General features: G+C 43.3%; 2 protein-coding genes across 5 annotated transcripts; one reads left to right on the forward strand and one right to left on the reverse strand.

The window, feature by feature from the left end:
• The first annotated feature begins 820 nt into the window (after positions 1-820).
• On the forward strand, positions 821-23,770 carry tmem269 (transmembrane protein 269). 4 transcript variants are annotated; one of them, XM_008123710.3, is made up of 8 exons: positions 846-947; positions 4,895-4,962; positions 14,190-14,254; positions 15,367-15,514; positions 16,478-16,575; positions 16,823-16,966; positions 17,978-18,178; positions 19,560-23,770. In XM_008123710.3, the coding sequence occupies exons 4-8, from the start codon at positions 15,435-15,437 to the stop codon at positions 19,667-19,669; spliced, it is 633 nt and encodes a 210-aa protein (XP_008121917.1). In that variant the 5' UTR covers positions 846-947; positions 4,895-4,962; positions 14,190-14,254; positions 15,367-15,434; the 3' UTR covers positions 19,670-23,770. The 4 variants fall into 4 exon arrangements, with proteins under 4 accessions (XP_008121916.1, XP_008121917.1, XP_062822793.1 ...); XM_008123709.3 differs by lacking the exon at positions 14,190-14,254 and having other exon boundaries at positions 821-947; XM_062966723.1 differs by having other exon boundaries at positions 14,190-15,514.
• svbp (small vasohibin binding protein) lies at positions 23,735-27,390 on the reverse strand. The gene is made up of 2 exons (XM_003229553.4): positions 27,172-27,390; positions 23,735-24,054 (listed from the first exon to the last, which is right to left on the reverse strand). The coding sequence occupies exons 1-2, from the start codon at positions 27,328-27,330 to the stop codon at positions 23,968-23,970; spliced, it is 246 nt and encodes an 81-aa protein (XP_003229601.1). The 5' UTR covers positions 27,331-27,390; the 3' UTR covers positions 23,735-23,967.
• Positions 27,391-27,978: the final 588 nt, after the last annotated feature.

Consider the following 27,978-nt stretch of genomic DNA (forward strand, 5'->3'; position numbering starts at 1 on the left):
GCTTGAACCTGGGACCTTTTGGTCTGCAGCTCAGTGCTTTAACTCACTTCGCCACCGGGGCTCCTCGTCTAGGCACTAGACTCCTATTTAGACTCCTGGGCTTGGGCTGTGGCGCAGGCTGGAGAGCAGCTGCAATGAATCACTGCAATGAATCACTCTGACCAGGAGGTCATGAGTGCGAGGCCTGCTCGGAGCCTATGTTTGTCTGTCTTTATTCTATGTTTAAAAAGGCATTAAATGTTTGCCTATATGTGTAATGTGATCCGCCCTGAGTCCCCTTCGGGGTGAGAAGGGCGGAATATAAATTCTGTAAATAAAAAAATAATAAATTTATACAGGCCAAAATCCCATTGGCTTTTTTTTTTTTGCCACTGCATCACATTGTTGGCTCATGTTTAACTTGTTGTCCACGAGAACTCCAGGGAGATCCTGGGAGTTGTAGTTCTGTAAGACCTTTCGCCTCCTCTGCCAAAAGACTGCAAACTACAATTCCCAGAGTGTCAAAGCATTGAGTTCTGGCAGTCAAAGTGGGGTCAAGCTGCAGCAATTCCACTCAAATGCACCCCATGTTCTAGTTATTGTGCGTTTTGGATACTGCAATCCCATCATCCTCTGTTGTTTGTGGGATGCTTGGGGATGATGGGACCCGAGGTGCACCGCTCCCTTACCCCATGGGCAGGAAGCAGTGCCTCTTCCTGGGGATGAGGAGCCTGCAAGTGCCTTCTCTGCCTCTCTCTCCGAGCGAGACGCAACTTGGGCGCGTGATTGACGGCTTCGGCCCCGCCCCTTCCTGTGGAATTTTCCGGAGTGGGGTGGGGAGGGGGAGGAGGAGGAGGATGGGGAGGAGGGGTGGGATGCGAAGGACGGAGGGGGATGCTGCGCATAAAAAGCGGACGCGCGGCCCAGCCTTTCGCAGCTGGAAAGAGCGGCGTCTCCGAGAGATCTTGGTGAGTTTGCGCCTTGGTGCTTTGAGGAGGAGGAGGGGGGGGGGTCGCTTTCCTTGGGAATAAAGCTCTCCCCACTTCTTTACTCCTTCTCCTCTCTCCCTTCTCTACAAATTCCTTTTTTCCCGGATTCAAAAGCGCAAAAGTATTGGCTCCCTTTTTGGAGAGGGTTGGGGTGCGTCTCCGAGCGCACCGCTTTGGAGAGGATGATGGGCTTTCAATGCCAAAAACAGAGGAGGGAGGAGACCTAGGCATGGGTAAACTTCTCCCTTTCCTTCTTGCCTTCCTTTCCTCTTTGACTTTTCCTCCCATCTTGAAGTATTAGCTTCCAAAAGTGCAACCAAAAGGGGTCCCTTTTTGGAGAGGTCCTGTTGCGTCTCCAAGGGCTTGAGAGAGGATGATGGGCTTTCAACGCCAAAAACAGAGGAAGGAGGTGACTTGGGGATGAGTAAAGCTCTCCCTTTCCTTCTTGCCTTCCTTTCCAAACTTTATTTTCTTTCTGTCTCAAAGTGGGGGTCTCCAAAAGTGCAACCAAGGGAGGTCCCTTTTTGGAGAGGTCCTGCTGCGTCTCCAAGGGCTTGGGAGAGAGAGGATGATGGGCTTTCAACGCCAAAAACAAGAAGGAGGTGACTTGGGGATGAGTAAACCTCTCCCTTTCCTTCTTGCCTTCCTTTCCTAAGTAGCATCTCCCAAAGCGGAACCAAAAGGAGTCCTTTTTTGAGAGGCCCTGGTGCATCTCCAAGGACTTTGGAGAGGTTGGGAGAGAGAGGATGATGGGCTTTCAATGCCAAAAATAAGGTGACTTGGGGATGAGTAAACCTTTTTTACTTCTTGCCTTCCTTTCTAACCTTTCTTTTCCTCCTGGCTCGTAGTGGCATCTCCAAAAGCGGAACCAAAGGGAGTCCCTTTTTGGAGAGGTCATGTTGCATCTCCAAAGGCTTTGGAGAGGTTGGGAGAGAGAGGATGATGGGCTTTCAATGCCAAAACCAGAAGGGAGTCACTTGGGGATGAGCAAACCTTTCCCTTTCCTCCTTGTCTTCCTTCCCAACTTTTCTTTGCCTCCTAGCTCGAAGTGAAGGTCTCCAAAAGCGCAGTGAAAGGGGTCCCTTTTTGGAGAGGTCCTGGTGCATCTCCAAGGGCTTTGGAGAGGTTGGGAGAGAGAGGATGATGGGCTTTCAATACCAAAAACAGAAGGGAGGTGATTTGGGATGAGTAAACCTCTCCCTTTCATTCTTGTCTTCCATTCCAGCCTTTCTTTGCCTTCTGTCTCGAAGAGAAGGTCTCCAAAAGCGCAGTGAAAGGGGTCCCTTTTTGAGAGGCCCTGGTGCGTCTCCAAGGGCTTTGGAAAGTTTGGAGAGGATAATGGGCTTTCAATGCCAAAAATGGAGGGAGGAGACCTAGGCATAGGTAAACCTCTCCCTTTCCTTCTTGCCTTCCTTTCCAACCTTTTTCTTTCTGTCTCAAAGAAAATTGCATTCAAAGCACCCCCAACAGATGGCCATCCAGCCTCTGCTTCAAAGTCTCCAAAGAAGAAGCCTCCAGCACAGGGCAAGAATACTTGGTTACCTTTCCCTTTGGTTAGTGGCTTATCATCCTTATTATATTCTGGCTGGGTTGGACTCCAACTCTCATGATTCCCCCTCCAACCAGCCGGTTTACTTTACTTTGGGTGGGCACATTAACTTAACAAAATGAACTTCCGATGGAGAGAAATGTCAGGCAGAAAAAGATATAGGATGGGTGCCACCTGGCTTGCAAACAGTTCACCTGGAAGAGATTTAGGAGCATGAGTGGATCCCAAGCTGAGCATGAGCCAAGAGTGTGATGCGGCAGCTCAAACAGCCAATGCAATTCTATAGCATCAATAGGAATCTGGCATCTAGAACAGATCGAGGGAAGTCATCGTCCCATCGTCTTCTGCTCTAGGCAGATCCTTGGTGTGATCGAATCCATCAACATTTGGAGTGACAGTTCTCTAGAGAGATTTGGGGACTTTTAGTCCTCTCCAAAGTGACTTTTCCCCCAAGCCCTTGCCAACTCCCTTGCTTTGCCGCCCTTCTCTCTCTCTCTCCAATACAGAAATCCTTTCTCCTGTTGCTGTGACGACAGGATGGAGAGGCACTTGCTGCATCACGCCAAGCCTCCAAGTCCTCCAAGCATTTTGGCACAACCTGTTCCCTTCCTTTGGACTCAGCACTGGCTCCAGCTCGGCTACGGTCCAGGCGCTTGGCAAAGATGCTTACTATTCAGGCAGGCCTTTGCCGTCGAAACTGACCTGCTGCCAAATGATTATCTGGCAGCAGTGGTTATTTCTATTTAGGGTGACAAGTCGGAGATGGCTTGAAGGCACATGGCAACAATAATAATCAGCTGTGCTCGCTTCTGAGAGGTTTACTCATCCACATGTCCCTCCGCTCTTTGGTTTTTTGGCATTAAAACCCATCATCCACTCCACCCCAACCTTGCCAAAGCTCTTGGTGACACACTAGCACCTCTCCAAAAAGGGACCTCCTTTGGCAGCACTTTTGGAGACCTTTACTTCGAGATGGGAGGAAAAGAAAAGGAGGAAAAGAAGGCAAGAAGAGAGAGATTTACTCATCCACATGCCCCTCCGCTCTTTTGTTTTTTGGCATTAAAAGCTCATCATCCACTCCACCCCAACCTTGCCAAAGCTCTTGGTGACACACTAGGACCTCTCCAAAAAGGGACCTCCTCTGGCGGTGGTTTTGGAGACCTTCACTTCGAGATGGGAGGAAAAGAAGGCAAGAAGGGAGAGGTTTACTCATCCACATGTCCCTCCGCTCTTTTGTTTTTTTGGCATTAAAAGCCCATCAGCCCATCTCTCCAAAATGGTGCACTATTGGTGACACACCAGGACCTCTTCAAAATGGGTCCTCCTTTAGCTGCGCTTTTGGAGACCTCTCCCCTCTTTGAGCCAGGAGGAAAGGAATTCAAGAAGGAAATGATGTGGTTTAAGGGCTGTGGAACAGGCTGGATAGCAAGCCAGCTGCAACAAAGCACTCTGACCAAGAGGTCATGAGTTCAGCGTCTTGTCTCTGTCTCTGTTCTATGTTATGGCATTGAGTGTTTGCCTTTATGTGTGCAGTGTGATCCGCCCTGAGTCCCCTTCGGGGTGAGAAGGGCGGAATATAAATGCTGTAAATAAATAAATAAATTTACCCATCCACATGATCCAGAATATGAATCTGGCATTTGAGAATGATAAAGGAGTTTTAAGCGTTCGGCAGGACTTTGAACCCAGCTGGGACAGGAGGTTCGGGACAACCTGTCCTCCTCACAAAGCAGCAATTTCCAACGCTGCGGTGCTGTCCCCTCTTTGGAAACCCAGAGACCTTCCCGAATGGACTCTGTGAACTCGGCGAGTGAGGAAACCCGATATGCACAGACAGGCGGAGGGTTCAATAGGGTGGGCGAGACGCCATGGAAAACGCCTCTTAGTTATGACTCTGCAATCCCTCCTCTCTACTACTGAAATGTCTCATCTGACTGGAATTTGGTGGCTTGGGCACAGGAAGGTGTGTGCTTGTGTGTCCAGCCAAGAGTCCGTTTTGTAGCACCCGCAGGACACTTAGGATGGGGGCTCTCTTTTCTCAGTTTAGCCGGCAACTCAGTGGCACAGAAGGCAAAAGGTTCAACAACCGGATGGTCTTTCCCCATGAATTTTTCTTCAAGCCCAGTTTCTTGCACTCTTTGGCTTTTGCAGGCTTGGGGGTTCCTATTTTGCACCTAGATGTTATTTAAGGATCAGGCATCATTCGAAGGAGTAACTGGATGAATTTGTGTGCAAATAAAATATGGTTTTGCTATGGAGTATGGACAGAGTCGCTTCTTGAAACGAATGGGAGAGAAAGATAAAGATGCCCAATGTTAAAATGAGTCCTTTAACATTTCAGTCCATGTCATATGTCTGTATGTTGTTCTCTCTCCAGACAGAGCAGTGTGTGCTATTTTTCTGACGGAAACCCAGCCAAGATGTGGATGGTTTCGCCCCCCTCCGGTGAGTCCCGAGAATGGCCCAGCTTCCCTCTTTTCGGCCTCTTTCTCTCTCCCTCGCTTTCTTGACGTAGGAACGGGTTGAATAAATCTGGTGCCCTGTTTCCTCTTTTCTCCAATGAAGCTTGGGAACCAGAGAGGAGGGATCCATTCCTTCGCAGTTGGCCAATTGGTTTTGTTGAGGAAACCCACACAATGCACGAAAGCAGTCCTGTCCTGGAAATCTGCGTAGTTCCAATCAATGCCAAAGAGCTCTTTCGTGCTGAAAACGCACAGATTTTTCTGCCATAATATAAGCTTTTTGGCTTGTAAATGATACAGGAACTTGGTCTAGGAGAACACAAACACACATTGCTGCAGACAGGTGTCATGAAATGTTGTCTTAGCAAACAGCAAGGTCAGGAGGTGACGATCCAATGGAGACGGATGAGTCCAAAGGTTTCCCGTGTACCAGCAGGAAAAAAACTTCCCTCTGCCTGACTATATTTGTTTATGAAATCGTCACTATAAAGTAAAGGTTTCCCCTGACATTAAGTCTAGTCGTGTCCAATTCTGAGGGTTGGTGCTCTCCATTTCTAAGCTGAAGAACCAGCATTGTCCATAGGTACCTCCTAGGTCATGTGGCTGGCATGATTGCAGGGAGCGCTGTTACCTTCCCACAGAAGCAGTACCTATCGATCTACTCACATTTCCATGTTTTTGAACTGCTAGGTTGGCAGAAGCTGGGGCTAATAGCCGGAGCTCACTCTTCCTCCCAGATTCGAACCGCCAACCTTTTGGTCAGCAAGTTCAGCAGCTCAGTGGTTTAACCCGCTGGGCCACTGGGGGTACTATAATGTACCCCCAAAAAGAATTGAAGAGGGAAGCCTGTTACCCTTTGACACAGAGATAGAATTTGGGTTGTAATTCCCATTTAAGAGGCCTCCCCAGGTTGGTTCACCCCATGACATCCGTCTCTGCCTTCAGCAGTGATATCAGATTTATAGTTGCAGAAGGAAGACCTGGGATGGGAACTGTGTAGTCTTCCAGATGCATGTAGATCGCCGATCCCAATGTCCTAAACCCATGGTTATGCTGGCAAAGGCTGATGGGAGTTGTAGTCCCACAATGGCCAGAGAGAGGACTACCGGATTCTTAAGAAATCCTGGAGCCACAAGATCAGGTTCCTGTTCTCTCCCTGTATCCAGAAACAACAAGGGCGAGACAGAGTAGTCTAAAGGCACTTATTGGGCTTCATAGCTCAGAGGGGAATACAAACCGGATCTCCCAAGCACTATCCAGCATTCCTTCCCAGTTTTGCCAGTGCCAGGTCAATAAACTGGGACTTGCTCTGGGTTTTAGTCTGAACTTTGGCTCAATGCTTTTTAAGCCCAGAGTGGATTCTCTTGGGAACCGCCATCCGCCATTGCTCTAACCACTGAACCACGTTGCCACCCATGACTGAAATGAACACAAAAATATAGGAATACTAGCTGTGCCTGGCCACGCGTTGCAGTGGCGTAGTCTGGTGGTTAGGATCCCTCTGGTTAGGAAGCAGCCGGGCTTTGAAGCTGCAAGGCTGTTCAGTGGTATTCAAGTTGGTAAGCAATTGGGGTTTTTCTGTTATTTGGACTTTTTTTATTGAAAGACATAGATTGGATGACTGTCTTTTGTGGCCAAATTTGGTGAGATTTGGTTCAGTGGTTTTGTCGTTTACTCCATGGGAAAAATGCACATTACATTTTTATATATATAGACTAGCTGTGCCCGGCCACACGTTGTTGTTGCGGAGTATGAGGCCCCTTCTACACAGCTGGACAAAATGCACACTGAAGTGGATTATGTGGCAGTGTGGACTCAAGATAATCCAGTTCAAAGCAGATAATATAAGATTATAAATGGATAATATAGCTGTGTGGAAGGGCCTTGAGTCTACACTGCCATATAATCCAGTTAAAATAAAATAATCTGTATTTTATAGGCAGTGTGGAAGAGGCCTAACTGCCTGTCCCCTGGGCTGAGTGGGTTGCTAGGAGACCAAGTGGGTGGAGCTTAGCCTTCTAACTGGCAGCAATTGGATAAAAACAATTATTCCTCTCCCTCTAATTAGGACTTTGTTTTTCTTTTTGTTGTATGAACGTCGAGGCATGGATGAGGGGTTGTGCTGCCAAGTTTAGTGTTTCTGGGATGTGTAGTTTTGTTGTTTTGTCCTAGGCCGAAATTTCATTACCCTTTTATATATATAGATTTGACGTGTTCCAAAATGCAAAGTCTGCCAGTGCTTTCCCATGATGGAAATGCCACTTTTTAGCCTACTGAACTGGAATTTCCCCCTCCCCAAAGCAAGGCTATAATGATGTCAACCGAGGCCACCCGTCTGCAAAAGGCTCCCTTCCTCTCTGGTTTCCGGCAAATTGTGTTTCTGAATTGTAATTCTGGGGTTGATTGCCGAGGGCTCAGAAACTCCAATCCGGGCGGATTAGAATGACAACACTTGGGATGATTTCTTTTTATTGGGACAGGAAAGATCGTCTGATATGCTTAACTTCCATCGAATCCCACATACTAAAACTTGCAAAGGATGGCGGTGGGGATAAACCCACATCCGGTTGCGTCCAGGGTGGTTTGCTTGTGTCCATGCACAATATTTGTATATAGATATATAAATATATTTGTTAAATTTAATAGCATGTGTGTGCAGTTTTGACTTTTGGATGGCCCCCGCTGATTGTGGAGAAGGAGAGAAGTTTGCGTACCTTGGATATACGTCTTTTTCTTACAATCCTCCCAATGTATTTTCAAGAAAACTTAAGTAAAATGACAAAATAACAAACTGCCCAGGTTTCCTATGCAAGCACATCTTTGATACATAATGAACATTCTTGCATGGACCATTTTCTCGCACTTTCTTTAAAGATGAGTACCATATATACTCGAGTATAAGCCAACCCAAATATAAGCCAAGGCACCTAATTTTATCACAAAAAACTGGGAAAACATTGACTCTAGTATAAGCCAAGATACCAATAAAATTACATTAATTGAGACATCAATAGTTTAAATGTTTTTGAATCTTTACATCAAACTGTAATTTAAGATATGACCGTTCAACTGATTAAATCCTTATTTTCATCTTCAATGTCAATGTGCTTATGTATCCTTTTAATAATAATAGAGTGAAATAATAAATGTATTATTATTATTATTAATAATAATAATAATAAATGCAGTAAAATAATAAATGTAATAATAGAGTAAAATAATAAATGTATTAATAAAAATAGAGTAAAATAAATGTAAAAGTAACAATAATAGAGTAAAATAACAAATGTAATAATAATAATTAATAGAGTAAAATAATAAATGTAACAATACCAATAATAATAGAGAAAAATAATAAATATACTATATATACTTGAGTATAAGCCCACCAGGACCCTCACCCAAGTATAAGCCGAGGAGGTTTTTTTTTAGTTCTAAAAAGGGCTGAAAAACTAGGCTTATACTCGAGTATATACAGTACATTGTAAACATACCTGATGGTTAGGTTGCTGTGAGTTTTCCGGGCTGTATGGCCACATTCCAGAAGCATTCTCTCCTGACATTTTGCCCACATATATGGCAGGCATCCCCAGAGGTTGTGAAGTCTGTTGGAAACTAGGCAAGTGGGGTTTATATATCTGTGGAATGATGTCCAAGGTGGGAGAAAGAACTCAAACTTTATTCTGGTCTCCACCCCATGTTGAGTGTATTGTTGTAGTCAAGGAAAATGGAAGCCAAATCAAGGTTTGGAGGAGGTTAGTTTGGGTTTTAGCTAGAGAAATGGGACCACAACCATCCTCTGCTAACCAAATATATATTTTTGTAGTGGCATGTTCAAAGACATGGTTCTTCAGTCTAACAGCTGAGTTACCTGTGTGCTATTACATGAATGCTTATGAATATCACTTGTTCAAAAAGGGTTGACTTCTAACAAGGTCATGCTTTTCTTGACTTTCAAAAGGTGGTCTCCACATGTTCATGGAGATTCATGTTTGCCAAATGGATATGACATCATTTGCCCCCTTTTCAATAATGTTATGATTGCCATTTACAGTAGAGTCTCACTTATCCAAGCTAAACGGGCCGGCAGAAGCTTGGATAAGCGAATATCTTGGATAATGAGGATTAAGAAAAAGCCTATTAAACATCAAATTAGGTTATGATTTTACAAATTAAGCACCAAAACATCATGTTATACAACAAATTTGATAGAAAAAGTAGTTCAATACACAGTAATGTTATGTTGTAATTACTGTATTTATGAATTTAGCACCAAAACATCACGATATATTGAAAACATTGACTACAAAAATGGCTTGGATTATCCAGAGGCTTGGATAAGCCTCTCTACCCAATGTGATCTTAAATGAATCTATTGCACTTTATCTATTTAAAATTTGTAACTCATAATGTGCACCTTGCTTATCCGCTATTGCAACCTCATTGTTTTTAATTCGATGTTTTAATACTGTGTTGTGTTTTTTCAGCTGCTGTGTATATATTATTATTGGTTTTTATTATTGTTCTTTGATGTTTCATATTTTATTTTATCATTGTTTTGTATCTGATTTTGCTGTAAGCCGCCCCGAGTCCCCTTCGGGGGAGATGGAGGCAGGATATAAATAAACTTATTATTATTATTATTATTATTATTATTATTATTATTATTATTATTATTATTATTATTATTATTAGCGAGGCTTGGATAAGTGAGACTCTACTGTATTTCCACAGGGATATGTGCAATTATTGGGTACAATTATTTATAATACTCCAATTGCAATGGGATGATCCCCAATGAAGGAGAATCAACCCACAATGAGAATTGGCCAATCTGCCAGAAGCAATTGCACAATAAACACCTCAATCCTCATTGTGAATGATAACAGGAGCTACGATCCAAACCTTTGGGCCATCAACTCCGGCACAAAAATATTTTTATGGCTTATTTCTTCCTTGCGCTTGCAACACCGTGTACCGAAATGGCGAGACATTCCCTCCCACTTACTTATCTCAAGATACGGATCTTTTTGATAGACGGAATGTCTCCGCAATGATCTAGGATCTGCGGAAGAGATAAGACCCAAGACTGACCCTTTTGAGAGTTCAGGAGGAAGATTGCGGCAGCGAAATTGGTCAGGCCAATTGTTGACACTCTAAATCTGGAAATGTGGGGGAGAGATAAGACTAAGAAGGCTGGCTCCGATCTTCATTGTGAAGAAAGGACTTTGCCTTGCAGTTTCTTTCCTCTCCGAGTATTTTTCCACTTAAGAACTAATGTTTAACTTTTGGGGAGCAAAGAGTTTCGGGGAAGGAAGGATAAGATGGGCCAATTGTCCCAAAGTGAAGACTCACTGAACCCTGAATTCTTGGTTTGATAGCAAATCACCGCCCAGAAAAAAAACAACACCGTATTTGTCTGTTTTTGCTCATGTTCTGGTGTTTTGCAGGATACTTTTGCCCCATTCTAACACTTTTGGCAAACATTGTGTCTGGCTGTAAAGCAATGTCGGATTGCAAGGGGGAAAACCCATTGAAAGTTAACAATTAGCTCCAGTTTTAGGGTGGTTTTTAAGTCCACTCAATCACTAAAAAGAAGAAAAGGGGAGTTGTGAGTTTTCCGGGCTGTATGGCCATGTGCCAGAAGCATTCTCTCCTGACGTTTCGCCCACATCAATGGCAGATATCCTCTGAGGTTGTGAGGTATATTGGAAACTAGGCAAGTGGGGTTTATACTGTATATACTCGAGTATAAGCCTAGTTTTTCAGCCCTTTTTTAGGACTGAAAAAGCCCTCCTCGGCCTATACTCGGGTGAGGGTCCTAGTTGGCTTATATTTGGATTGGCTTATGCTCAAGTATATATGGAACATTTATTATTTTTCTCTATTATTATTGGTGGTATTACATTTATTATTTTACTCTATTATTAATAATACATTTATTATTTCACTCTGATATTATTATTGTTATTACACTTATTTTCTGTTATTACATTTATTATTTTACTATATTTATTATTATTATTATTACATTTATTAATTTTACTCTATTTATTATTAATAATACATTCATTATTTCACTCTGATATTATTATTGTTATTACACTTATTATTTTACTCTGCTATTACATTTATTATTTTACTATATTTATTATTATTATTGCGTTTATTAATTTTACTCTATTTATTATTAATAATACATTTATTATTTCACTCTGATATTATTATTGTTATCACACTTATTATTTTACTCTGTTATTATATTTATTATTTTATTATATTTATTATTATTATTACATTTATTAATTTTACTCTATTTATTATTAATAATACATTTATTATTTCACTCTGATATTATTATTGTTATTACACTTATTATTTTACTCTGTTATTACATTTATTTTTTTACTATATTTATTATTATTATTACATTTATTAATTTTACTCTATTATAATTAAAAGGATACATAAGCACATTTGCATTGAAGAAGATGAGAGTAATGATTTAATCGGAGTTGGACTGTCTTATCTTAAATTACAGTTTTGTGTAAATATTCAAAAACATTTAACCTACCGATGCCTCAATTAATGTAATTTTATTGGTATCTGTTTTATGTCTGAAATTTACCACCCTCGGCTTATACTTGAGTCAATGTTTTCCCAGTTTTTTCTGGTAAAATTGGGTGCCTCGGCTTGTATTCGGGTATATTTATTTTATTTATTATTTAAACTTATATGCCGCCACTCCCCTAGGGCTCGGGGCAGCTTACAAGAAAGGCTAAAATCTAACAATTTAAAAACATCTTTAAAATATCTTTAAAACAATCTTTTTAAAAAATCTTAAAATCTTATATACGGTATATCATTGGAATGTATCTGATGAACTAGGCCAAAATGACACTACCACGTGGGTATCCAACATTAAGCCTAGCCTCTCTCTTAAGCATAATAACAATGGCAGCATTCACTGGGAACCTGATAAAATCATCACACTGGAAGACTGACTAAAATGCAGTAACAATCTATTCCCCAATTTGCTTACATGGAACTTAGCAGGGTGGGCAGGAAAAGCTATTTGTCCACAACTGCAAGACGTTTTGGCTGAAAACTCAATTGTGGCCCTGCAGGAAACCTGGTTCCTTGCTGCAGACCAACCAATCCAAATTCCTGGTTTTGTAGGATTGACAAAGCTTGCATTTAAAATCGCTAAATACGGTAGAACAAGTGGAGGCCTAGCACTTCTTGTGAAGAACAAACTAGGCTGGGCAGGAGAAGAAATTATTTTTAAAGATCCCTCGCAGCAGACAAATATTCTTGCAGTAAAATTTTCAACCATGAGCCCATTACAAAAAAGAGTAAAGCCATCCCCCCTATCGTGGTCATCATAAACATGTATATGCCTCCTATGCCGTCCAGATTGGCTCAATACTCTACATCAGGGGTCCCCAAACTTTTTAAACGGGGCCAGTTCACGATCCTTTGGACCGTTGGAGGGCCGGACTATAGTTGGCCACTGAGCAATAAATAATAATAATAATAATAATAATAATAATAATAATAATAAAGAGGGTTGGAAGAGACCCTTTGGGCCATTGAGTCGAATCCCCTTCTGCCTTTGTTCACCAAAAGCACAAGCAAAGCACCCCTGATGGATGACCACCCAACCTCAATGTTAATAGTAATAATAATAATAATAAAATAAGATTGAACTTCAAAGACTCTGGCAGAAACCAGTGCAGGTGGTCCCGGTGGTGATGGGCACACTGGGTGCCGTGCCAAAAGATCTCAGCCGGCATTTGGAAACAATAGGCATTGACAAAATTACGATCTGCCAACTGCAAAAGGCCACCCGACTGGGATCTGCGCGCATCATCCGAAAATACATCACACAGTCCTAGACACTTGGGAACTGTTTGACTTGTGATTTTGTGATACGAAATTTATTATTTATTTATTTCCAATATTTCTATCCCGCCCTTCTCACCCGAAGGGACTCAGGGCAGCGTACAATTGGCAACAATTCGATGCCGACACATCATTAAAACAACAACATATAAGAATGTATTACAACCAGTTAAATACTGTATAAAATATAAAACATAAAACATATGCTTAAAATCTGTTCGTCCAATATCCTCCTACTTTATCCATATAACAGTCTGGGTCGTCTTTATCATTTAATCCAGCATATCTATCTACTTTGCTGTGTCATACAATAAAATAATAATAGAGTTGGAAGAGACCCCTTGGGACATTTAGTCCAACCCCCATCTGCCTCTGTGCACCAAAAGCACAAGCAAAGCATCCCTGACATATGGCCAGCCAGCCTCAATGTTAATAATAATAATAATAATAATAATAATAATAATAATAATAATAATAATAATAATATAATAATAATAATAATAATAATACAGTAATAATAATAATGGTTGTAAGAGAAGAAGTGACCCCTTGGGTCATTTAGCCCAACCCCCTTCTGCCCTTGTGCCGTGGGGGCTGGATAAATGGCTTTGATGGGCCGCATCCGGCCCCCGGGCCTTAGTTTGGGGACCCCTGCTCTACATGGACATCGCTTGAGAGAGTGCTAGAAGAAGTTATTATTGAACATCCAACAGCATTAATAATTTTACTTGGAGACTTCAACGCGAGGCTGGGAAGTTCAGCAAATAAACTGATAAGAGCTATCTGCCATTCCCCCAGGCAGGAAGCAGCCAGGCCTTGAAGCTTGCAAAGCATTTCAATGCTAATCAAGATGATTAGTTGCAACATTCCCCGCTTGCCGCCAACAGACAAGAGTTCTTTCTCCCACGCTGGACATCATTCCACAGATATATATATAAACCCCACTTGCCTAGTTTCCAACAGACCTCACAACCTCTGAGGATGCCTGCCATAGATGTGGGTGAAACATCAGGAGAGAATGCTTCTGGAACATGGTCATACAGCCTGGAAAACCTACAGCAACCCAGTGATTCCAGCCATGAAAGCCTTCGACAACAACTTGGGAAGTGTTTGGGGAAAAGGTGCTTTTTCTAAGTGGTTTGGAGAATGCTACGGGGGAATGGGCCAAAGAAACAGGTTTCACATTGGAGCGGGATGGGATTTTTTGTTTTAATTTCATTGCGTTTCCTTTGTAGAGGGGGTGGGATACATACTCTGTCCCTCTTCCCGGATGTTGTTTTGCTCTGATCTCCTGTTTTCTTTCAGATGAAGAATCTCAGGACCTTTCCGGGATTCGGAAAGACGACCAGGGCAGGGTGCTAAACATACTAGTAGGATATGTCCCTTCTCCTCTAAAAAGAATAGTTCTGTTGGGGGTGAGAGAGAAAAATAAGAGAGACTTAGGCTTAACTGAGGGTTTTGTAATGTATTTGCAAGCAGGATGGGGTGGGTTGTAGTTAAATAAACCTTAAACTGGGTGGTAAGAGGTAGAGGCGGGAGTGTAGAAAGTAAACTTCATAAAGGACGAGAGGAAAAGGAGGAAAGGAGCAGAAATGAAGGGGTGGGATAAGTGGGAATGAATGGGGACGAGGTGCATTTGATGCATTTGCTAGCGAGGCTGTCCGTTGCATGTTGCTTCCGTCCTTTGCAAGAAAATTTCCAAGCTTCAATGCTCCCAACACTATGGGTCGGCGGCACAAAGCCGGCTCATTGTGGGAACATATATTCCATCTCCTGGGAACGGTGGCGCTTTTATGTGGACGCACAGTCCTTCCAAAAATGTTCCCAAGTCAAACTCCTCCAAAACGTAAATTTGGACCATGCTGCAAGGCGAGCAAATACATCTGCGAGGCCCAGAAACCCGGGAGATGGGATTGGCCAGGGCTACGCAAAGGCTATTTGGCAGGCTGAGGTGTATCTATACATATAATATATATATATATATGTTCTCAAGAAACGTAAGAATATGAACACATGCACAACCCCGCCGGGTCGTCCCCCAAACCCTAAACGGAGCAGAGACTGTAAAAATAATTTTTAGCAGACTACTAATGTTCAACAGTCTTGCCCAAGCTCTGCAAGAGACACTTGATTCCACTCATCTGGCGATAGAAGAAGAATCTCCATCAAAGGTCCTTCTCTTTCTCTTTTTGGGCCTTTTTGGGCTAAACCAAAGGCTGCCTTTTGGGTTTTCGGTAGCCGACGGAAAGCCTCCAGATCTTAAAGAAGGAGCGGCTTCGTCTCTGTTCTCAAACAGCTCTCATTTTGCGGAGGCAGGCTGCCAGCTATACTCCATGCACCTGCTTTTCCCCCCATTAAACCCGTCCTGTTAACGGGGTAGGAATTAACCCCACCTCCCCGTGCGAGTCTGACCGCCTTCTGCTTGGGATTGCTCTGCCGGGGTGATGGTTGCCCTTCTCATGCCCTTGCCTTTCAATCCCAGGTCTCTTCCACTACACCAAGAAGCTCTTCCTCAGCGAACGGGTTGGCCGGGCGCAAGCCTTGGAGTTCATGCGCAAGAATGTGGCCAACTTCCTCTCCATAGCGAACCTCGTGGTCGGCCTCTCCTCCGTCCTCTGCAGCCTCAACGGGTAAGCCATCCTGTTAGTGTTTGTGGTTTCAGAAGGGACCCAGAACCAGGGCCCTTTTGGTGGCTGCTCCTTGCGGTCCTTCCTTCTGCCAACAACAAGCTGTTGAAAACTGGAGATGCAGTTATTTAGGAGGGAGAGAAATGCCTTTTTAGAGACTACTATGGAGCTCTCAGTGTGTTGAAGTGCTGAGCTGCTGAACTTGCACATTGAAAGGTCCCAGGTTCGCATCCAGGGAGCGGAGTGAGCACCCGCAGTTAGCTCCAGCTTCTGCCAACCTAAGGAGCCCGGTAGCGAAGTCCGTTAAAGCGCTGAGCTGCTGAACTTGCAGTCCAAAAGGTCCCAGGTTCAAATCCCGGGAGTGGCTTGAGCACCCGCTGTTATTAAAAACATTGACTACAAAACCATTGGCTTCTACAGTAGAGTCTCACTTATCCAAGCTTCTGGATTATCCAATGCGTTTTTGTAGTCAATGTTTTCAGTATATCGTGATATTTTGGTGCTAAATTCGTAAATACAGTAATTACAACATAACATTACTGCATTTTGAACTACTTTTTCTGTCAAATATGTTGTATAACATGATGTTTTGATGCTTAATTTGTAAAATCATAACCTAATTTGATGTTTAATAGGCTTTTCCTTAATCCCTCCTTATTATCCAAGATATTCACTTATCCAAGGTTCTGCCGGCCCGTTTAGCTTGGATAAGTGTAACAAATTAGCTTGGATCTACTGTAACAAATTGACTACAAATAAAGATAGAATTGCATAAAATGAACTTACAGTAACAACATTATCAAAAATTTAATCCATAAAAAGTTCAGTCCTTGCTGCCTAGAGAAACAGCTGTGGGTCCAGGTGGGAGGCCGACTGCGTTGGATAATCCAGAATGTTGGATAAGTGAATGATGGATAAGCGAGACTCTACTGCATTTATCCATCTCTCTCTTTCCTCTTTCTCCAGCCATTATCATTATGCCTGCTGGCTGATCCTCTCCGGATTCCTGTTGGATCTTGCAGATGGTGCTGTGGCCAGACAGCTCAATGCTTGCTCCGCTTTGGGTGAGTCCCATTGAAATAGTTGTCGTGGTTTTAAGTCATTTCCGACTCAGAGGGAGCCACTATGGGCCTTTTTCCAGGGCTGAGTGTGACCTGGTCCCTTGATGGGCTTCCATATCCGAGTGGGCCTTTGAACGGAAGAGATGGAGCCCTAGTCCAAATGAATTCATGCAATGAATGTATATCCTGGGGATTCTGGGAGAAGTTGTCAAATCCTTTCCAAGTGTCTCTGACTCACGTCTCTCGACAGGAGCCAAGCTGGATGACTTTGCCGACTTCACCTCCTTCGGCCTGGCCACCGGCTTGCTCCTCCAGGCCCGGGGCATCCTGGACGGGCTGCTGGTCATCGTCTACGTCCTGGCAGTCTTCACCCGCCTCTGCTTCTTCTCCAGCGGTGAGTACAAATGGGTGGCCAGGACTGGGAGCTCTGAGGTAGGGCTGAGCTTCTATCCCTGTTCTGCGGTGCCTGCCAGGACACAGGGGGAGGGGCTAGAGGAGGAGGCGGGGCCTCTTCCCAAGTGCCTGACAGGGCTGAACCTCTCTACCCCGCCCCTGTGTTCTAACAAGCGCCTCAGGGGAGATATATAGAAGTTCAGCCCTGTCTCATGCTCTTTGGAAGAGGCCCTGCCCCCACCCCTAGCCCTGCCCTTTAGTCCTAAAAGGCCTCTCATGAGAGATATAGAGGCTCAGCCCTATCTCGGGCTCTTGGAAGGAGACCCCGCCCCCTTCCCTAGCTCCGCCCTCTGTGTCCCAACAAGGAGAGGTATAGAAGATTCTCAGCCCTGTCTTGGGCTCTTGGGAAGAAGCCACGCCCACTCCTCTAGCTCCGCCCTGTGTGTCCTAACAGGCGTCTCAGGTGCTCAGCCCTGTCTCCAGCACTTGGGACCCTGTCCTAATAGGTGCCATCACCGCCCCCCTGCATCGCTCCAGCGCCCTCTTTGGGAATCACTGGCCTAGAGTGACATTATTTAGCTTCCACTTACGTAGTGGGACATCAGTCACTGGGAATGGAAAGTGGGAAGTGACAAGTTTTACTGATAAGCTTCTTTGCTGGTTGACATCAATTCTGCTGGACATGTGTGTTAGCTGCGCTTATGTACATAGTTGTAAATAACTTCAATAAAAGCTCTGAACTGCCAGGCAGACAGCTATGTGTGGATGTTGTTCATGCGTGTAAGCAGATGCTAGATTGCCGATGGAGGGAAGAATTGAGACGGAAAGCTGTAAGTGTCTCAATTCAACTCTCATAATGATAAGTACCTGGCCGTGGCTGGAACAGAACGTGAACCCCGGTCCCCAAAGGATTGCTCCAACACTCCACGCACCCTGAGGTCTCCCTGCTTCTTCTGCCACCTCAGATCCTCGTCCTTCTCCCTCACCCGGTTTTATTCTTCTTTCACCCCAGGCGTACCCTTCATGTACCGGGGCCTGCCTTGCCCCTACGGCGCCTCCGTCCTGGCGGCCACCTACCTCCTGACCGGAGGCAACCTGCTGGTCCTGCGCATCGTGGCCATGGTCATGATGCTCTTCATGGTGGACCAGGGCTTCTACCCACATGACAAGGTCCTGGAGTCCCAGCCTTGGAAGAAGGCCGTCTACGCAGGGGGTGAGTGCCGGCCAAGGAGGGCTCAACCTCACAATCTCTTTTTTTGTGGCAAATTGAACCATTTTGGGTCACAAAACAGCTATATATATATATATGCCATCCCCGAGTTAGAAACATCTGACTTACAAAAGATTCATAGTTAAGAATGGGTGAGACAACAGGAAGTGAGAAAAATCTTCCCCTCAGAAGGGAAATCCACTCGTGATCTCCACTGATGCTTTATTCCCAATTCTTGTTTCCACTACAATCCAATTCTCACAGGGACAGAAAGTGAGGTGAAATCTTCTGAATAGAGGCACAGACAGCAAAGGAAACACCACAGGAATGTTAACCCTTCCCTATGTGATCCAAAGTTTACACACACACACACACACACACACACTGTATATTGGTTTTTTTTTTTTCGTGTCAGAAGTGACTTGAGAAACTGCAAGTGGATGGAGTTACACTTTTAAATGTCCCTGTTCCAACTTACAAATTCAACTTGAGAACAAACCTCCAGAACCTCTTGTTTGTAACCTGTGGATTTGCCTGTACTGTGTTAGGTTTGGAAAGGACTGGAAGACACATGGCCATTTCCACAGGTTTCCTCCAAAGCTGAGGTGGAGTGTGGTTTGCCCAAGTTTATCCAGTGGGTGGAAGGGAATCAAACCTCCCAGTTCTGCATAATGAATATGAGCATTAAATAAGTTATATTGTCCTCTGGTTGAGGACAGCGGATATATATAATACACTGCTGCCTGTTGGAGTCTCCTTCCCTGAAGGTTTTTCAGCAGAGGCTGGATGGCCATCTGCCGGGAGGGATCGGGTTGTGTCCTTCTTTATAGCAGAAGGGGTTGGACTGGATGGCCCTTGGGGGGTCTTCTTCCCAAGACGGAGAGAGAATATGACTTGCCTGAAGCCATTCAGTGTTGGAATGGGATTCAAACCGGAGATCTAATCCAAAATGAGTGTCATATGCACTTTCTTTCTCCTACCAGCCAAGTCTCTTGTAGCGTTATTATCTCAAAATCAGATAAGAATCTCACCAGTTCGCAATCCGCAATCTCTTTCCAGCCAGCTACATTCCAGGTTACAATCTGGATGGGTCTTACTGTCTCTTAGTGTTCTGGTTGGCCAAGTTGCATGAGTATTGAAGATTCTGACAGTCAATTCGTATCTGAGGCTGGTACGATGCCACCAATATCCCCATTGAAAACACAGTTGTTGTGGGGATCTCTTTTCTCCTCTCTGGTTTGCCGCAGATGATGATGTTGCATTTCTTTCTCAATGTACTTTCTTTGAAACTGCACCCTTTTTTGCATGTGATGATGGGAACCGTTGTGCAGTGGGACTCTGGTGTGCCTTCCTTCAAGACCTCTCTCCCTTTGTCCTTTGGCAGGTGTCTTGATGGTCCTCTTTTCGGCCTCCTCCTTGGCCTCCCTTTACTACCTGGTGTGGTCCACCTCTTACATCATCTTCCCTTCGGCCTTGTGGAGTTACAAAGTCTAACCTCCTCTCCTGAAGGAGGAGCGAACGGACGAGGACTCCGACACCCATCATGCGCTGCTGTGGACGCTGTCCTGAAAGGCAACCAACGCAAGGGACCGGACGAGTGGCTGACCTACTATTAACACCCCTGCTGTTGCCTAAAACCGTACTAATGCTTTCTGTCCTTCTGAACGTGATGGTGTTTCTCTTTTTCACACATCCAGTAATACTCGTTCTACACTCATTGGTCTCTCTGGGAGCCCAGTGGTTGGCTTTGACACTCCCAGCCTCGTTCTTTGATGTAGATAAAACTTGTACAGAAATCTTTATATCTAGAGACTTGTACAAAAATATATTGTATAGATCCGAAGAGGAGAAAAATCCATTTTTAGATTTTTACTCTTTTAATTTTTTTTTCAGATTGACATGTGGGGCAGGTGGGTAAGGATGCAGCATTGGTTCTTCCTCTTCTGACAACTTCCCAAATGCTGACAGTTTATTGGGGCAGAACCTTGATATCTTTTCTGCAGCTTGGCTTTGAAAGATTGTTAGTCACACCCCAAGATGAGCGAGTTGTGTTGAGAAATGCTGGCCGAGAATAGGGCAACGATGCAGGACTTTGTGGGACCAAAAAGACATCGCTTTCAGGGACAGAGAATTCCTTCTGGGTCTCGTTTCCCTCACCCCAAGACCTTAACTGGATTTTTCATCCATCCCAAACACCATAAAACGTGTGTGAAATTGTTGTGCATGCTGCTTTGTAGATTGTGCTATGTGTGGGTTCAGTCTTTGGAGGTCTTCTCACTTCCTGTGGTCCCTCCCAAGTGCTGGCCAAGGAAGAGCCAGACACTTTGTTGGTACGATTTCGAGCAAACTTGCCGTTACGAGCCGTCCAAATTGACCGCTTAGGTAGCCACTTTAAACTCTGAAGTGTGTATGAAGTGGGTTGTCAATCCCAGAAAAACAAGATCCGGCCCTAATTTGCTTGTTTTTAATACTGAGAGTCCAAACTCTCATGTCAGGAAACAATTGATTTTAGTTGCTTTACCAGTGACGATAGTGAAATAATATATTTTTCCTCCTGCTGCTGTTTGCAGATATTATTATTGTTCTGCCTGTAGTTGTATGGCAGGTACGGAGAGGAACATACACTGTGTCTTGTTTGAACAAATATACTTGAAACAAATGCTCTTGTGTTTGGGAAATAAATTTTTTAAACTGACAAGAAAATGTTTTCTTTGGTTTTTTTAACTGGGATATTTATAATAACATATAAATATAGAGGGAGGGAGTAGTTTGCATATCCAGTCATAATGAGAAAACACATCCTTTCCCTCAAACCAGAATCATCAGTATTATTATCATATTTAAGTGATTGAAATAAAGGACATGGATTCATTGACTTTCTTATTAAAAGAACCCACTGGTAGAGGACTGAAAATGACGGACTGGTCAAGTTTGGAGAATTATTTTTAAAAGATTTAAGGATGTGAAAAGGACTCACAGAAAAAATGAACGGAAGGAAGAAGGACGGAAGTTACAAACCTTCTTTCTCTCCCCCCCCCCTTTTTTTCTTTTCTCTCTCTCCCTTCTTCTTATTCCCCTCCCCTGCTACTATTTTCCTACTTTTCTTCATTCAATTGTTCCCCCACTTTTTCTGTAAAGTTTTTATTTGTTCAATAAAAATTATTTAAAAAATAAAAATAAACATATAAATAGATGAACATTCAGATTTAACTGAAATTAAGCTTTAAGGTTACTTTCCAAAAAGGGAGGAAATATAGAGTAGTTTGCATATCCAGTCACACATCCTTTCCCTCAAACCAGAATCATCAGTAATATTATCATATTTATGTATAGCTCACTTTTATCTCTTGATTAGCTTGGGTACTTAGCGTTGTCCAGACTATTTGAAAAAGTCAATTTTTTAATTGTACAAAATTCATAAGGTTGTGGATTAACTACAACTCACATCATGCCAGATGAAACCCAAGAGACTCCATCAGTACTTCAATTTGTTATGTTGGGCAAGTTTGCTCTAGATGCATCATGGGTGGGGTTGAGTGTGCTCTCTGGCTGTAATGTAAACTACAACTCCCACTATTGTGAGCCAGTCTCCACAAACCCCTCCAATAGGTTGAGTTAGTCATGGGGATTCTATGTACCAAGTTTGTTCCAGGTCCATCCTCGGTGGAGGTCAGTTTCCCTGGTTGTGGGTGAACTACAACTCCCAGAAAGGAAGATCAGTTCCCTAACCCTAACCCAAACCCCTCCAGTCATCAAATTTCGCCATATCGGATATGTGTGCCAAGTTTGGTCCAGATCCATCAGTGTTTGGGTTCACAGTGCTCTCTGGATGAAGGTGAACTACAACTCCCCCAAATCAAAATCAGTTTCCCCTAAAGACCTCCAGTATTTTTTGCTGGCCATGGGGGCTCTGTGTGCCAAGTTTGGTCCAATTCCATCTTTGGTGGAGTTCAGAGTGCTCACTGATTGCAAATGAACTATACATCCCAGTACCTACAACTCCAAAATGTCCAGGCAAATTCCTCACAAACCCCACCAGTATTCAAATGTGGGCATATTGGGTCTGCATGCCAAGTTTGGTCCAGATCCATCATGGTTTGGATTCATAATGTGCTCTGGATTTAGGTGAACTACAACTTCTATAAATCCCTCCAAAGACCTTCCGTATTTTTTCTTGGTCATGGGGGTCACTTGGTTCTGTGTGCCATCATTGGTGGAGTTCAGAGTGTTCTTATACTGCAGGTGAACTATACATCCCAGGACCTATAACTCCTATAAATCATGGTGAATTCTCCCCTTACCTCCCTAGTATATCCAGTTGCTGATCAATTTGTTTGCTGTGTGACATAGAAAATAATAGGAAAGGGTTATGGGAGAGGCAGTGGGCGGGGTTATGCAAATGCCACACCAATGTAATAAGTAAGTAAGGACCCTGCTCCGGAGAGACTATGCCCTTGTGAGTCTGGCCATATCGAAACAATCGAGCACGTGCTCCTCCAGTGTATGTTTTATAGAGATATTAGAATCAATTTCATCACTCCTTGGCTTTTAAAACATCCAGGACGCACTGAAAGATACTACACCTCTCTGCTGTTCTCATACTCCTATTCTGCAATAACCTATAGTGTTGCCAGGTTCTGTGCGGCAGCAATTTCCATCAGACGGACGATGACTAACCCCACAGGGCCTGTAGCCAGAGCAATCTGTTATAACTGAAATACTGCAAATGCTCCCTCTATCCCCCTCCAGAGCCTCTTAGTGAACCGGTATTTACTATTAGCTGACCCTGCTAATAGTCTGCTTTTAATTTGTTTTTATTATAGCAAGCTTTTAACTTGTTCTTTTATCTGACTTTTATGGGAACTGCAATTCCCCTTTTCGGGCACCTGTGCCCATTTCCATATATTCTGGTCACAGACCATAATAAATTGCTGAACTGTACTGTACAGCTGAAGTAAGTAAGGAACACTGGGATGCCTGTGGTGGAGGAAAAACAAAATCTTGGAGGAAATTGTCCCTATATGAAATCATTCACTTGGGTGGTGGGTGGTATGGTGCTTGTGGAGGACACTGGAAGGGGTTGGCAGCTCTTGGACATGTTCACAGTGCTCGCTATAACCTGCAATGCCACTGGAGGGAGGAGGGCCTTTGGTGTCTCCTGAGTAGTGGGAGCTAAAGCTATTTGTGGAGGCAGGAGCTCGTCTGTGTAAGTGGACACCCCAGCCACATACATACATACATATTTTCACTTTTATTATAGATTGAGATGCAAACCAGAAGAAAAATAGAAATTCCCCAAATTTTTACTCCTGAGAAAAGCAGTGTGAAGGAAAGGCATTTCTTTGGACTACAACTTCCAGATTGAATAAGAGTGCTTCTCTATTCAAGGCAGTGTATCCAAATACTTAATCCCTGGGTCAGTTACCACAAAGAGGAGAACCATTTGTATTGGTCATATCCTAAGGTCTCCTTATATCCTGATTTCCTTTGAAGATACCATACTATGCCCCACAGTTTGAGGATACTGGGACTTGTATTCTGCCACTGATGAAGGTAAAAAAACTTACAAAACAGCTTTATTTTTCAAACCAAAGTGATAATAAATAGGGGTGTTTTTTAAAAAGAAAACACACTCGGAAAGGAGAGATTCTCACTCAAACAAGGGCTCAGACACAGCAAAAGGCATTGGTTGTGTTGGTGTTGCCAGCATGAGGTGTGTGCGTATCCCGTTCGGTCTCTGGGATTTGGGTGGGCAAAGGATAGCTTACTGGTCGTCTTCTGCGGACCCTTCCTCAATCATCGGAAGCTTGCATCTGCTTGCAGAAGGCGTCAAACTGTTGCTGTTCCAGCTCCGTCATCACTCGGTTCAGAGCATAGATCTGTACAAACAAATTGGATAATAAAGACGTTAAAGAAAGCTCAAAAATTATCTTTTCCCATATGTTGAGGAAAATGGAAGTCTTTGGGAAATGAGCCCACGAGAACTTTGTCCTCTGCAATGAATGCCGGTTTACGTTAGATAAGCGAGACTCTACTGTATTGTAAATAAAATGCTTTTGATACAAAATAAATAAATAACCCATAATACAAATCCATTATGAGTGATAGAACCCATTTATCTGTAGTATGTTTGCTATTAATAATAGTCATAACTATCTTTATTGTTGTCAACGATCACCATTTTGTATCACTGTAGTTTATTAATAACCACCACCAACTCCCATTTGGATGGCTACTGTGAATAACAACTGTTAATATAATAATAATAATAAAAAATTTATTTTTATACCCCGCCCCATCTCCCCGAAGAGACTTGGGGCGGCTTACATGGGGCCAAGCCCAGGCATCAGATAATATAAAAACACAATAATAAAACAAGTCAATCAACAATAAAACAAGTCATAAATGAGGTCACAGACAATAATAATAAATATACTATGATAAAATCCTGGGTTGGCTCCAAAAAAGAACTGGCCAAAGAAAGTACTAGTAGTGTCAGTTACAATCAGGGAGAGGTAAATACCAGAACTACTGTTCCCATTAAAGTGCTGGGGAAGGGGTATCACTATCAATATCATCACTATTTATTTATTTATTATTTATTAGCAACATTTATATCCCGCCCTTCTCACCCCGAAGGGGACTCAGGGCAGTTTACAAGTACAGTAGAGTCTCACTTATCCAACGTTCTGGATTATCCAATGCATTTTTGTAGTCAATGTTTTCAATGCATTGTGATATTTTGGTGCTAAACTTGTAAATACAGTAATTACTACATAGCATTAATGTGTAATGAATTACTTTTTCTGTCAAATTTGTTGTATAACATGTTTTGGTGCTTAATTTGTAAAATCATAAGCTATTTTGATGTTTAATAGGCTTTTTCTTAATCTCTCCTTATTATCCAACATAATAATAATAATAATAATAATAATAATAATAATAATAATAAAACTTTATTTATACCCCGCCACCATCTCCCCAAGGGGGACTTGGGGCGGCTTACATGGGGCCATGCCCAGGACAATACAATATAACCATATCACAATACAATTAAATAATACAATACATAAAAATAAACAGTACAACATAAGATCAAAACAGCAGTGTAACAAGGGCGGGCCGCATGAACACTAAATTAAAAACTAAATTAAAAACTCTGGGTGAGAAAGGGATCAGAATAAAAACCTCGAGGGACAGGGACGTCAGATAGTGAACCAGTCTAGAGGATAAATGTTGGGGGAGTAGCAAAGAACATTTACTCTCCGAAAGTACACTGGAAGAGCCATGTTTTTAAATCTTTCCTGAAGGCTAAAAGGGTGGGGGCTTGCCTGATTTCAATGGGCAGTGAGTTCCACAAGCAGGGGGGGGGGGGGGCACAGCAGAAAAGGCCCTCTCCCTTGTTCCCACAAGGCGGGCCTGAGATATAGGTAGTGGCGACAGGAGGGCCTCCCCTGATGATCGGAGAGATCAGGCAGGTTTATGGTAGGAGATACGGTCACGAAGGTAGGCGGGTCCCAAACCGTTTAGGGCTTTATAAATGATGGTCTGCACCTTGAATTGGGACCGGAAGATGAACGGCAGCCAGTGGAGCTCCTTAAACAAGGGAGTAGATCTCTCCCTGTAACTCGCCCCCGTTATTAATCTGGCAGCCGAGCGTTGGACCAATTGTAACTTCCGGGCCGTCTTCAAGAGAAGCCCCACGTAGAGCGCATTACAGTAGTCCAGTCTAGAGGTAACTAAGGCATGGACCACCGTGGTCAAGTCAGACTTCACGAGGTATGGTCGCAGTTGGCGCACAAGTTTGAGTTGTGCAAAAGCCCTCCCGGCCACCGCCGACACCTGTGCTTCAAGCGTCAGCGCTGAATCCAGGAGGACCCCCAAACTGCGGACCTGTGATTTCAGGGGGAGTGCATATTTGCTTATCCAACGTTCTGCCTGCCCGTTTAGCTTGGATAAGTGAGACTCTACTGTATATTATACTACTATAACAGCAGCATTAATTATTACCACCTTTAGAACTCAATGACAGACCCAGTTTTCAGACTCGAAATGTGCCAATTGTATATTTATATGCATATTTTTATGAATGTTCAATGTATTTAATTTTATTTGATTTAATTTTTTGTATTATTTTTATTTATGTGTTTTATTCTAAGCCGCCCTGAGTCCCTTATGGGTGAGAAGGGCGGGATACAAGTACTGTAATAATATATATATAGCAATATTATTAGTAATATTGCATGTAATATAAATATACAAATAGAATAGTGAAATATAATTATTACATTGTATTACATCATGATATTATTATTATTATTATTACATGTATATACAATTGAGGGAGCCATGAAGAGAGTTCCATCTTGTCTCTTTGCAGCAGCAATAACATGCTATGCTAGTTTTATATATGTGTGTGTGTGTGTATATATATAAATACACACACATATATGTGTGTGTTGATATATATATATATATATACAATATAATTTACAGTAATATATAATAATTATAACATATTGTATATACATATAATATTCATAATATTATACTGTAATACGATATAATACTAATACAATATAATATTAATTATATATATTTTACATGTAATATTACTAATAATATTACAATATATTGATACAGTACAATATAGTAATTTATTACCAGTATTGTACTATGCTAATATAATATTGTATGTAAATTTAATTTGTAAGCCGCTCTGAGTCCCCTTCGGGGTGAGAAGGGCGGCATATAAATGTAGCAAATAAATAAATAAATAAATAAAATATATCCAAGAGCTTGGCTTCTTTCAATGGCCATTCTGATTGTTCTGTAGTCCTGAAAGAATAAACTTTCCCCTGGCAACAGGGAAATCTCGAAATCCCGCGAGCGTGAGAAACTAGAAGGAGAGGCAATACGGGCGGAGGCGCGAAGTCTCGCGAGAGTAGAGCCAAGATGGCGGCGAGGCCTAGCTGAGGAGAAGAAGCCTGCCTCACCTCGGCCCTTTGCCGCTGTTTCAGCTCCTGCTGGGCCGCCCGCTGCTTGGCCTTCTCGAGGCGGCTGGCGCTGCCCTCCTTGGCCTTCGGGAGCGGCGGGAGAGGAGGCGGAGGCAGCGGCTGGAGCATCTTCTCGCGGCGGCCTCCTCCGGGCTCCATCCTCGGCTGAGGAGAGGAAATGGCGGCCGGCGGGCGAGAACGCCACAGCGCATGCGCAGGGGGAAGAAACCAAAACACCTCTGGCTGTCAACGAACTGCGCATGCGCCTTGAAGCCATCCCCTTCTTCTATGAGCGCATAGAGCGCTAGAGATAAACAAATAGGGAGCGCTAGAGATAGGAAAAAGGTGAAGAGTGACACATCGTCTTTCCCCGCCCCTTTCCTGGCTGGAAGAGAAGGAGGAAGAGCAGGGAAGAGGCGGAGTCTTCTCTCCCGGGAGGAAGAGGAAGGAAGAGGAGGGAGGCCGGCGCCTTGCAGGGTGTCCTTGGGGGCATCTCAATAATATATTATTGTCCCCCTTGCCTTCCTTTCCGGGAAAGGTGGCCGAAGCATCCTCTTCCTCCTGGTTCTCCTCCATCTTGCTCTCTTCTTCCTCAGGAAGGGAAGGCAGGCGATTGAGGTTTCTTCCTCCTCCGCTCCTGATCTTCTTATTCCTCCTCCATCTCTTTAGCTTCCTCACCCTCCCTTTATCTTCTCATTATTTCTCCTCCTTCCACATCTCTTTCTGTTCTCCTTCTTTGCTTTCATCTCTTCCTCCTCCTTCTCCCCCTTCATCTCTTCCTCCACTTCCTCATCCACCTCTTCTTCC

This window comes from Anolis carolinensis, unplaced genomic scaffold (genome assembly GCF_035594765.1).
Source record: "Anolis carolinensis isolate JA03-04 unplaced genomic scaffold, rAnoCar3.1.pri scaffold_28, whole genome shotgun sequence".
NCBI lineage: Eukaryota > Metazoa > Chordata > Lepidosauria > Squamata > Dactyloidae > Anolis > Anolis carolinensis.

Excerpts from the sequence above, each read along its gene's own strand:
- tmem269 (XM_008123709.3), top strand. The coding sequence starts at position 4,938 with ATGTGGATGGTTTCGCCCCCCTCCG. Across the intron at positions 4,963-15,366 it reads GATGGTTTCGCCCCCCTCCG|GTCTCTTCCACTACACCAAG; the intron begins GTGAGTCCCGAG and ends TTTCAATCCCAG. Across the intron at positions 16,967-17,977 it reads CCTCTGCTTCTTCTCCAGCG|GCGTACCCTTCATGTACCGG; the intron begins GTGAGTACAAAT and ends CTTTCACCCCAG.
- svbp (XM_003229553.4), bottom strand. The coding sequence starts at position 27,330 with ATGGAGCCCGGAGGAGGCCGCCGCGAGAAGATGCTCCAGCCGCTGCCT. Across the intron at positions 24,055-27,171 it reads AACAGCGGCAAAGGGCCGAG|ATCTATGCTCTGAACCGAGT; the intron begins GTGAGGCAGGCT and ends TTGTTTGTACAG.